Genomic DNA, 12,100 nt, shown 5'->3' with positions numbered 1-12,100 from the left:
AAAATCTTTAATCCAGAACGAGATTTGGAGCTCTACCTCGCTCCTGCTCTGCTCTTCTGGGAATACACTGCCCAATATGGTCTAATTCATAGAATTATTTTGACCGATTCTTTTCCAAATGAGTTTGAATTTGTTATTTATATCTTCTTAGACGATGGACGTATGATTTCCTTAAATTTGGAAACATATATTTGAGAAAATGTATGAGGAAAGTCATCATTTGTTATTGTGGAGGAGCGATTTTACAACAGTAAGAACATTCTAAAACGTTTCTGTTTTGATTGTGAGTTGTGTTATGACCTGCATAACCTTTGTTATAACTACATGTATTCTGTAGTATACTGGCACGGGGTTCTCTTTGTCGTAAGTTCGCAGTTGGAAATGCAGAGCTGCGTCACTAACCGTGGCAGGTTCGAATCCCGCTTCCCCCGAGAATATCTCTAGGTTTGTATATCTGTGCTCGCAGTTTATATTGATTCCTTTAATGTCCTCATTAAGGTTGCTAAATTCATATAATTCCTCGCTAAATTAGTTTTATTTGAGGTGTGGTATTTTCGGAAAATACAACAGACTTCTTCGTCGGGCAGTTAAAGAAAGGCCTCGGGCTTCTGCATCTGATACTGCCCTGAAAAATAGCGTCCCCCTTGTATACGTAATGTCACAACGTAATAACAACATTGCAAATTTACGATGAGGAAACGTTATGCTTTGGGCTCCTCACAACGTTATAACAACGTTTGTTATAACTTGGTGTCACCATAGAGCTTTGTGTAAAACTTATCACTTTGCTATTCTGTCTTCACTATTCAGCTACAGCTTCAGAAAACACACGACCAAAACAACATGCACATCGACGAATAAACATTGAAGTGAATTTATGCTTTGTTTCTTATGTACTGTTCACAAAACTCTTCAACTATTGACTTTAAATAGAACGTTAAGACAACGTAAAATACGTTAGCATCAATACATTTAACCTTGTGGCGACGTAAAATCTCAGGCCACAACGTTGTGACAACGTAAATGGGAGTCCACAGAATAACGTTTTCACAACAAAGTGAACGTTGAAGAGCCCTTGTGACAATGTGACTGCATGAGCTGGGCCACGACGTGTACGTACCGCCAGTCCACTGAGGTGATCTTAGCCCTTAACATTACATACAGTAGGAGAAAACATAACGGTTGTCCTTCGACTTATCTTGGTAGATCAACCAAATCCAACACTCGTGTTTTACTTGCATCATAAAAGTCTATGCCTTTCTCAAACTTTACTCTGTAAGTTCAAACTTCTGAATGGTGGCCACGATTGAAAAAAGTAATAATATAGACATACCCCAAACCCGAAAACAAACACACAAGAAAGGGGTACGAGATGTTATTTTAAGATTTATTGCACAGTTCCCTGATCCATCAAAGTGACGTTACGTTACAATGACTTTGCTGCTTCCAAGTTGTGCGACACTTGCATTTGCCCTACTCATTCGAACACGCTGAAAAAAAGAAGAAATTGTTAGTTGTATGTTCATATCTGTAACTATAGAATACTGCTGGTAGGAAGTGGACGTGGCGCTGTACTAGTTAGAGGAGAGCGAGGAAACATGATATTACACATACCAGGGTACATTCAAGGACTGAATTAGAAAACATGTATTGTACATTGAAGGTACATTTTAGAGTTGCGTAGGGGAGAATTACGTGGTAATATACATTGAAGGTTCACTCTAGGGCTGTATGGGAGGGGAATACATGGCATTATACACTGAAGGTTCACTCTAGGGCTGTATGTGAAGGGAATACATGGTATTATACATTGAAGGTTCACTCTAGGGCTGTATGGGAGGGGAATACGTGGTATTATACATTGAAGGTTCACTCTAGGGCTGTATGGGAGGGGAATACATGGTATTATACATTGAAGGTTCACTCTAGGGCTGTATGGGAGGGGAATATAAGGCATTATACATTGAAGGTTCACTCTAGGGCTGTATGGGAGGGGAATACATGGTATTATACATTGAAGGTTCACTCTAGGGCTGTATGGGAGGGAATACGTGGTATTATACATTGAAGGTTCACTCTAGGGCTGTATGGGAGGGGAATACGTGGTATTATACATTGAAGGTTCACTCTAGGGCTGTATGGGAGGGGAATACATCGTATTATACATTGAAGGTTCACTCTAGGGCTGTATGTGAAGGGAATACATGGTATTATACATTGAAGGTTCACTCTAGGGCTGTATGGGAGGGAATACATGGTATTATACATTGAAGAGTTCACTCTAGGGCTGTATGGGAGGGGAATACATGGCATGATACAGTGAAGGTAAACTCTAGGGCTGTATGGGAGAGGAATACGTGGTATTATACATTGGAGGTTCACTCTGGGGCTGTATGGGAGGGAAATACGTGGTATTATACATTGAAGGTAAACTCTAGGGCAGTATGGGAGGGGAATACGTGGTATTATACATTGAAGGTTCACTCTAGGGCTGTATGGGAGGGGAATACGTGGTATTATACATTGAAGGTAAACTCTAGGGCAGTATGGGAGAGGAACACGTGGCATTATACATTGAAGATTCAATCTAGGGCTGTATGGGAGGGAAATACATGGTATTATACATTGAAGGTTCACTCCAGATCTGTGTGGGATAGGAATACATGGTATTATACATTGAAGGTTGACTCTAGGGATGTGTGGGAGGGGAATACATGCCCTATACATTGAAGGTTGACTTTAGGGCTGTATGGGAGGGAAATACATGCTCTATACAATGAAGGTTCACTCTAGAGCTGTATGGAAAGGGAATACATGGTATTATACATTGAAGGTTCACTCTAGGGCTGTATGGGAGGGGAATACATAGTATTACACATTGAAGGTTCACTCTAGGGCTGTATGGGAGGGGAATACATGGCATGATACATTGAAGTTTCACTCTAGGGCTGTATGGGAGGGGAATACGCGGTATTATACATTGAAGGTTAACTCTGGGGATGTATGGGAGGGCAATACGTGGTATTATACATTGAAGGTTCACTCTAGGCCTGTATGGGAGGGGAATACATGGCATGATACATTGAAGGTTCACTCTAGGGCCGTATGGGAGGGGAATACGCGGTATTATAAATTGAAGGTTCACTCTGGGGATGTATGGGAGGGCAATACGTGGTATTATACATTGAAGGTTCACTCTAGGGCTGTATGGGAGGGCAATACGTGGTATTATACATTGAAGGTTCACTCTAGGCCTGTATGGGAGTGGAATACATGGCATGATACATTGAAGGTTCATTTATAGGGCTGTATTGGAGTAGATCCACGTGGTATTATACATTGAAGGTTCACTCTAGGGCTGTATGGGAGGAGAATACATGGTATTATACATTGAAGGTTCATTTATAGGGCTGTATTGGAGTAGATCCACGTGGTATTATACATTGAAGGTTCACTCTAGGGCTGTATGGGAGGGGAATACATGGCATTATACATTGAAGGTTCACTCTAGGGCTGTATGGGAGGGGAATACATGGCATTATACATTGAAGGTTCACTCTAGGGCTGTATTGGAGTAGATCCACGTGGTATTATACATTGAAGGTTCACTCTAGGGCTGTATGGGAGGGGAATACATGGCATTATACATTGAAGGTTCACTCTAGGGCTGTATGGGAGGGGAATACATGGTATTATACATTGAAGGTTTTCACTCTGGGGCTGTATGGGAGGGGAATACATGGCATTACGTAATTGTGGAACATTGGTCCAATTGCACGTGCTTGATTGTGGCATATTTAGCAATGTTGGACAGAGCAAGCATGTAGTAACGAATATGCCAAGACCTACGCAAACCCTAACGAGACAGGGTCATCGATATGGTCAATATGGGTTCTTTACAGCGTCAGCTGGCAAGAACCTTCAGCTGTAGCCAGGCCACCATCACAAACCGCTACCACCAAACAAGCCAATGATTGGGAAGACCAAGAGTCACGACACCGACCGAAGACTGCTACATCCGGCAGATCCACCTCAGGAATAGATTAGTTACAAGACAAGGAGACGCCATCAACAGTCCCGCGACGACTTGGTATGGCTGGTATACGAGCCTACCGCCCCTTCCGTGATATGGCCTTGACCCGTCTACACAGTCAACGCAGACTGGACACGAACTGTACGTAGGTGGTAGCGAGATGACTGGGAGAGAGTGCTCTTTACACATGAAAGTCTGTTCAGACTGTTAAGAAACGATGACAGAATTCGAATTTATCGACGTAGTAGAGACTGACTGGAGCCAAACTGCGTTCAAGTTCATCCGTTCGATAGAGGTGGTATGGGGCAGCGTTTGTGGCCAGAGAAAAGAAGGCTGGTTATCATCCGAGGAAATCAGAATGCCCAGCGATACAGGGATGAAGTGCTGAGACCTTTATTCGACAACAGCCAAGATGAATCATTTTGCAGCACAACAACGCAAAGCCTCACACCGCCAGAATTGTTCGAGAATACCTGCACGACGTTAACGTCAGCGTATTGCCTTCTCCAGACATGAACCCCATTGAACGTCTCTGAGATCATCTTGATCGTCAGCTGAGACAGCGTGTAGCACCTCCAGCGAACCGACAGGAACTTGAGCAGACTCCCTTGGACTTAGGAACAAGATTCCTGCTGACGTCATCCGTCGACTGCTGACGTCAGTGAGTGCCCAGGGTGGTCACACTCGCTATTTATGTCGTGTCCCCTGACTTCTGTCTCATTATGTGACTCTTTATGCACTTTTTGCAAGACCAGCAATCACATTATTGGAGAATGATTTCTGCATGTAATATAATTATCATAAATCTCACATACACCTTTGTCTTGTGAAGTCGGTGATAACTTTCTTTTGTTCGCTAGTTTATGTCGCGGGGCATTATGGGAGAGGCACACGTGGTATTGGACATTGAATGGTATTATATGTCACGGGGCTGGTGAAAGAGTTAGATCGTCTTTATAGCTGAAATGGAATAAATTATCATGAACCCCCCTCTGCAAATGATAATGGCCCGCGCTGACTCCTTAATCATTATCAGTTCTGTTGTCAAATGACATCACAGCATAACGACGTCATAACGTCATGACGTCATAATCTTGTTCCATGACCTACAGTGTTGTGTCAATAGTCCGTTGCGAGGTGTTTTAAGTAAACCCCAAAGTACATTCCATCCATTTAAGCTATAATAGGGGTAACGCTCTTTCTAAGGGCATTATCATTTGGAGAAGCCCACTGTCTTTTCAACTCACTCCTTCTTCGGGCAGTTAATTGAATACGTAGGGCTTCTGCAAATGACAATGCCCTGACAAGCAGCGTTACCCCTATAATACAAGATCCAACCGGGGCTGTTCTCCCCTAAATACGTAACACGTTCTGTGTTACACGGGCTCTGTTGGAGAGAAGGGCACAGAGCGTCGAAGACCATCAGTACATTCGTTGTGAGAAGACTAGCGTTCTATCTCTGGCAACTTACCTGGGTCATCCTGGATGAACCCAATGACGCCAGATACTGAGCACGTATATTCACAATTGCCAAAGGTTTTCTTGACACCTCCTTCAAAACAGTCACTACCAAAGGCACATTCTGAAATATTGAATTATATTCAATTCACGAACCATTACGTTTAGGGAACTGAATGACAAACAACCAAAAAATTACAATAATACTTTATCTACTGACATTGATCTATCTTTATCGAAGATTACATGGTATTTTTGACATGTGAATGAAAAGATCGAATACATTATACGCTATATGTGTTACTGGCGTGGTGTTCGTGGTTTTCCGAGCTAGGGTAGCTTGAACACTACGAGGCCGAACATTTTACGATTTTGTCATTTATTTCACATGTTACAGAGAGCTAGTAAGTGAAGATATGTGTCTCACACTTGCAAATTGTGGCGAGACAAAACAGTTGACGTCACACATTATGACGTGACGATGTACGTGCCGTCCGGCCAGCCGGCCAGCCGGCCAACCAACCAGCCAGGTTGTTTTGTACAAGACGACGACCGCCCAAGCATATAACTAGTTATTTTAAAATGCAGGACGTGTTACACACAAAATATACTGTTTTCTAACAGGTGTATATACTGGGTTAGTACCTGTCAGTAAACCAAGGACTGATAAACTTACTCATGTCTCCACGGAGGCCGTAGACGTTACCCTCAACTGTGCATGTCAGGGGGGTGCAGGCGTTCAGCTGATAGGTGCCCCCAAGATCAACACATCCACCACCAGGCTTGGGGCAGGCTGCAAACATAAACCATATGTCTCTCACATGCCGCTGCGACGATCGTAACTAGATGAAGGCAATGTCACGATTACTATAATTGTAACTTACAATTCAAAATCTAACTTTTAGTTGAGCATGGTCTGCCTGGACTGTGCTGGAGCTGTACTTTGAATGAGTTTGTATTATTGTATGATAGTTGTATTATAGTACGAACAACCAGTAGCTCGACAATTGTTTGCAGCAATGTGGATACGGTTATATACATTCAACTCGAACTGTGTGATCCATATAAGTTGGTTCTCGATACAAGCGAAGGTATTGATATTAATATTAATATAGGATATTTATATAGCGCACACATCCACGCACTAGTGCTTGCTCAAGGCGCTGGTATTTTTTCCCTCGATCATTGGATGTCAATCTCAATGGCACATCTTATTATCAATCTCAACTCCCTGGGGAGTATACAACTCTTGCAGCCACTAGGCGCACCGAGTTATCGTGGCTTTCTCATCCTAACAAGGTACCCATTCACAGCTGGGTGGACTGGGACACATAGTCACAGTATTTTGTCCAAGTTCACTGCACGTTGCTGTACCCGCAACTAGGTGTTTGCACGTATTCATGTGGCCACTATCTGGTCATATACCAACGGATTCGTGGGTTCTTTTAAGTGCACAGGGTTGTGTACTGTACACTACTCGGGAAGGTCCTCGGGAAGTAATCTGACACGGAAACCCCACAGGGAGAACATGGGCTGTAAGGTAGCTCAGGCGCCTGTGTACAAATCGAAATTCCACAGAACTATCGGAAATACTCCTGGACGAGAGTGCGGTTTGTCATGATATATTTCTGATTGTGACTGAGTGACCTATTCACGAGGCTCAGATAAGGAAAATCATCGTTGGTAAAGCACACATACAGATATTGTTGGACATTTCTCTGATTTGGGGCAAAATAAAGTAATATTATTCTAGTAAACTTTATCTCTGTGAATAATCTCCGCGAACATTTCCGTCATCGCGATGGAGGTTGTACTCACACTGTTTGGCTGCGCAGTCATCATCGCCACCACCACTAGCACCACCAGTATCACCTGTGGACAAAACAACATGTTGTACTGTTTACTAGTCGCCATAGCCCCATATATAGTTGACTAGAAGACTAACACATCGTGTGACTGGAAGACTAACACATCGTGTGACTGGAAGACTAACACATCGTGTGACTGGAAGACTAATGCATCATGTGACTGGAAGACTAATGCATCGTGTGACTGGAAGACTAACGCATCGTGTGACTGGAAGACTAATGCATCGTGTGACTGGAAGACTAACACATCGTGAGACTGGAAGACTAACGCATCGTGTGACTGGAAGACTAATGCATCGTGTGACTGGAAGACTAATGCATCGTGTGACTGGAAGACTAACACATCGTGTGACTGGAAGACTAATGCATCATGTGAAATGATATTATTGATGAGTAGACAAGGGATTCAGCTGATGTGAAATGATATCACTGATAGGTAGACTAAGCACTCAGCTGACGATAGATAATATCACAGATTCGTATACTAATACCTCATCTATCATGGAATGACATCACAGATTCGCATACTAATACCTCATCTATCATGGAATGACATCACAGATTCGTAGACTCATACCTAATCTGACAGAGAATGATATCACAAAAAGATTAATACTTGATGTGACGGGGAGTGTGTGACGAGTATACGACATCACAGAATAAATGTGATATTGAAGAATGACATAATATGCATGATTTGATAGAACTGTAGATAGGCGTAGTGCTGAAGATGGCAATGTGACAAGAGAACACACCCTCTAGGGATAAATTCATTCTGATATCATTGGGTCCTGGTTCCTGAATATAAGATCATACCTCACACCGATCTGTCCAAGTTTAACTAGTGTAGGAGGGTTTTACTATTGTAAAAGCCGGTTCAAGTACATCCAAATAGTGACGGCATTATGGTGGATTGTAGCGATCTCTACAGGGCTCCCACGAACGTCCGAGGTGTATATCGCATGTTACGACAATCAAAACCAACACAAAGCATTGCCTATGACATGCATGGACTCGGGGGCCTCCGTCCACAGTAATACCTGTGGCTCATTCCTGTTCACACATGAAGTCAAGCTGTTGTGGGTCTGCACTGATATGACGGGTGTGGAGGACTGGGGTAAAACTGTTGACTCGGGCGAAGAATGTTACGTCCATTAATGGTAAATAGGGGGATCTGTAGTGTTAAAAGGTCATCAAATCTCACCTCCCATAGCGCCGCCAGCGAGAGTGTATGCCAGACATACGGCAAGAACACACGATGCGAGGATGAATCGAGCCATCACGACTTTCTGTAGCATAAACACAAAGTCAAAAATGTATACCTGACTGCTCACATCAAGAAACTGAACATGAGATCAAACTACACCAAACATTGCTGAAACATGTAATAAGTCATGAACCTGAATGTTAAAGGCACATTAGATAATTGCCATTTTAAAACAGCAGATAACAATTGGTCTTAACATTTAAACTAAATCATTTCAAGTTGTCGGGTATCCTTCTCCAGTAGTTAAAAAATCTAGGTTTTTAACAAACTTGTAGGGGGCTCTAACTGATAGCATGTATACGGGAACATCATGTCTCGTACTGCTAGGACCTGTACGGTACTGTCGAAATTTCCATACCAAAAGCACGAGAAAAACATATGTATGCTCATCAGTTTATTCAAGGTCAGTATCAAATTGATGGAGCTAACTAAAAAAATCAGAGTTTAAAAATGGTTTTAAACATTGTATTGATACTCAGAACGGACGACATCTAAAACAACCTTTGTTTGGCATAGTTGAATGCAAAGCTACCTATACTTGTTACAGTGTGGTGAAATGACTTTGAGAGTTGTGAAATTACTTTGTGCATATTGAACTACCTGACAACTTTCTAATTTTTATCTAAGAGTTCTACTGCTCAATAAATACATTATTTTAGATCAAGTGGGGCATAACGGGACTTTTAATACCTCGTCCTGCCTGAAACACTCATCCATGTCAAACAGACACCATAGTTTGTATAATAGAAGACACATACTTACAGATGCGCGTCTTAGTTCGAGTTAGACAGTGGCTGGGCACATAGAAGGCCGACCTTATATACATGTACTCGGTAACAGGTGATGTGATCATTAAATCTTATGTTGGAATTAAAAGACTTTGGCTTGGCAGAAATGTGTATCCCCTCTTTGTGAGATGTTAATGAAGCGTCATGGTCACGGTATGTCACAGCTGTAATGAGTCCTTAATGATCCGAGAAATCCATAACTTAGAGTAAAGTAGAAGAATTTAGAAATTATCTGGACATGCCATCCTACATATGATCTACACATGCCTGACTGAGTATGGTTTTACGCCGCTTGTAGCAATATTCCAGCAATATCACGGCGGGGAACACCAGAAATGGGGAATCGAACTCGGGCCTTCAAAGTGACGAGCGAACGCTTTAACCATTAGGTTACCCCAACGCCCCGATCTACACATGAACAAGCAAATCTTTACAGTAGTTGCCAAACTTGGCCGTGTATTTAGTATCAGCTCATTGAGAGATTGGACCTCACTGGACCCCGCACATCCATGAATGACTTCTTGTTATTTAAATACTGTCGCGTCTTGTCAGTGCCACACTTTCATTTCCCTTCAGCTCATCACGCACACCCCGACATTGTGATGGTGGTGGTGTTGCAATATAGTATACAGTTTGGGACCTACCCCTTTTCAAACATTCTATTTGTGACATTATGCTGTAAAGACATGGCGGGAGGTTTATGATCGCACGTCGGCCGGGGTGTACCGTGTCAGCTCGATACGCCTACCCTAATTGAGTCCCCGTTAACAGGGTGATATCTTTACCTCTAGGCTACCTGCTCAGAGTGTAGTAAGAGGGGATACCGAGTCCTTAACCTTGCGCCACCACATAGGTAATGTCAGTGTACCTGTCGGCAACCCACATCAAACCAAACTCAAAGAGATAACTGGTGAAACGCCAAGCTGTACATGTGAAAATTGTTATACAAGAAATACTTTAAGGAAATTCGTACAATTTTTGGCCACGTGTATTGTGTTTTCTGTAAGTTCACCCCTTTCGCCAGTCATCTTGCCACAGCCACGAAACTCTCTTCTTAAAGCCAACATTTCCAAATTGATGTACACGGCACAGCTCATACATAAACAGGATGTACACAAGATAATTTCTTTTTCGTCCTCATAGATATGTAAGAAAGTGAGAATAAAAAGTGACGACTGATTCTTACATTAATATGATTATACAATGAATGATTGCTGCCTATCGTTAAGTCATTGAAGTTTAGACACAAGTACATATGGAAACATAAATGGAATACTTACGCGAGTTAGCTAATAGCCTATACACCAAGTGGTGACGAGCGCTGGTAGGAGAGGGCTTATATAGGAACAACAAGCAACAAGTAGGAGGAGTCTCAAATTTGAAACCAAACAAATTCACAATAAAAATTTATCAACTTTCGCAAGGAGTAACAGCTGTAATGCTACCGAATTGATTGCGTGTTGGACTGTATGTGAGTTTATTGGTACCTTGAACACAGACATTGATGAACAGACGATTTCTGTGTGGATGATAGCATGTGTTGGTCGTGTCGGTTGATTTCTTCCACATGTCTACGCTTGAAGCTATGGTGTGCTTAATTCATGATATAGACATATCGGTTCAATTCATCTTTCCTCTTTGGGAGAAAATATTTTGGAGATTTAATGGTGCAAATGCTCTATTGTTAAATCTTTTTATGTTCAGTGAGATAAATTGCAGTTTGAAATTTAAACGCAAATTGACCAGACACATACACCTTACAAATGGAACACACTTAACTAATCTAGAACAATGAGGTCCAATGGAAGGATTAGTGATGATGAGAAACACACATGGTTATACATCTGGTTTAACATTGCCGAAGCTCCTGAGAATATTCGCCTTAACGTGTTCATAAAAGCATGGCGTTGTGCCCATTCCGTTATAGTCATTTCAAGCAATATAATATTTAATTGACTATCAATCGATATTGTTTATGTTCAACGTTAAATGTAGTTACTGTTCCTCCATGGGAATTTACAATCAATGACACAATATTTACAATCAATGACACAATATTTACAATACTTGCTCAGTTTACATCTGTGACAATGTCAAGTGAACCATCAGTAATATGTAATTATCATGTACAATATAAATATAAACCTGTCTGGTAACTCAAATATGTCAGTACTCTAGAAGTTCAAGACGTGTTGTGGTGCTATTATTTACTGATATATATCTGCACTCTTTAAAGCCAAAACAAGCTTGGTGCTTCACTGAAATATATGTGCCTTGTTGAAGGTTACCACATGATGTAGAGCTTCACAGAAAAGCCTTATACTCTTTTAAATCCAACCATATTTTCGTGTTCGTGCTTTACTTAATCGCATAAGCATATGTAAGAACCGGGTATGTGATTGTGTCGTTATGAAATAAGTGTTGTCCATTGTCAGTTGCAACAGGCGTTTCACTCATTCTCGAACACAGCTATGTGGCAGTTATACTGTCAGTATATTTCTGACAAACGCTCAGAGATTATCGTTGGTTTGTATAGCGGCACCTCCACGACATCATTTCATAACGTGCCTTCAAACATGCCACATGAACACGTGTTTAAACGTTGGTTTACAGACCAAGATTGTGGTTTGAATGATAGTCAGTGGGAACAGAACCATGGGCGTCCACGACGTGTTTATGTACAGGA

The 12,100-nt window shown here is 41.8% G+C and overlaps 1 protein-coding gene across 2 annotated transcripts; it reads right to left on the bottom strand.

The window, feature by feature from the left end:
- Positions 1 to 1,373: 1,373 nt before the first annotated feature.
- On the bottom strand, positions 1,374 to 10,736 carry LOC124292540. 2 transcript variants are annotated; one of them, XM_046729661.1, is made up of 6 exons: positions 10,695 to 10,736; positions 8,564 to 8,648; positions 7,310 to 7,363; positions 6,168 to 6,284; positions 5,505 to 5,615; positions 1,374 to 1,490 (listed from the first exon to the last, which is right to left on the bottom strand). In XM_046729661.1, the coding sequence occupies exons 2-6, from the start codon at positions 8,637 to 8,639 to the stop codon at positions 1,474 to 1,476; spliced, it is 375 nt and encodes a 124-aa protein (XP_046585617.1). In that variant the 5' UTR covers positions 8,640 to 8,648; positions 10,695 to 10,736; the 3' UTR covers positions 1,374 to 1,473. The 2 variants fall into 2 exon arrangements, with proteins under 2 accessions (XP_046585617.1, XP_046585618.1); XM_046729662.1 differs by having other exon boundaries at positions 7,310 to 7,354.
- Positions 10,737 to 12,100: the final 1,364 nt, after the last annotated feature.

Source organism: Haliotis rubra, unplaced genomic scaffold, assembly GCF_003918875.1.
Source record: "Haliotis rubra isolate DU_JTF1 unplaced genomic scaffold, ASM391887v1 Scf52, whole genome shotgun sequence".
Taxonomy (NCBI): domain Eukaryota; kingdom Metazoa; phylum Mollusca; class Gastropoda; order Lepetellida; family Haliotidae; genus Haliotis; species Haliotis rubra.
This window is presented reverse-complemented; position numbering and strand designations above follow the sequence as displayed.

Coding starts and splice junctions, on each gene's coding strand:
- LOC124292540 (XM_046729661.1), bottom strand. CDS start 8,639: ATGGCTCGATTCATCCTCGCATCGTGTGTTCTTGCCGTATGTCTGGCA. Junction 7,364..8,563: donor CGCTGGCGGCGCTATGGGAG/GTGAGATTTGAT, acceptor TTTTGTCCACAG/GTGATACTGGTGGTGCTAGT. Junction 6,285..7,309: donor TGACTGCGCAGCCAAACAGT/GTGAGTACAACC, acceptor TTATGTTTGCAG/CCTGCCCCAAGCCTGGTGGT.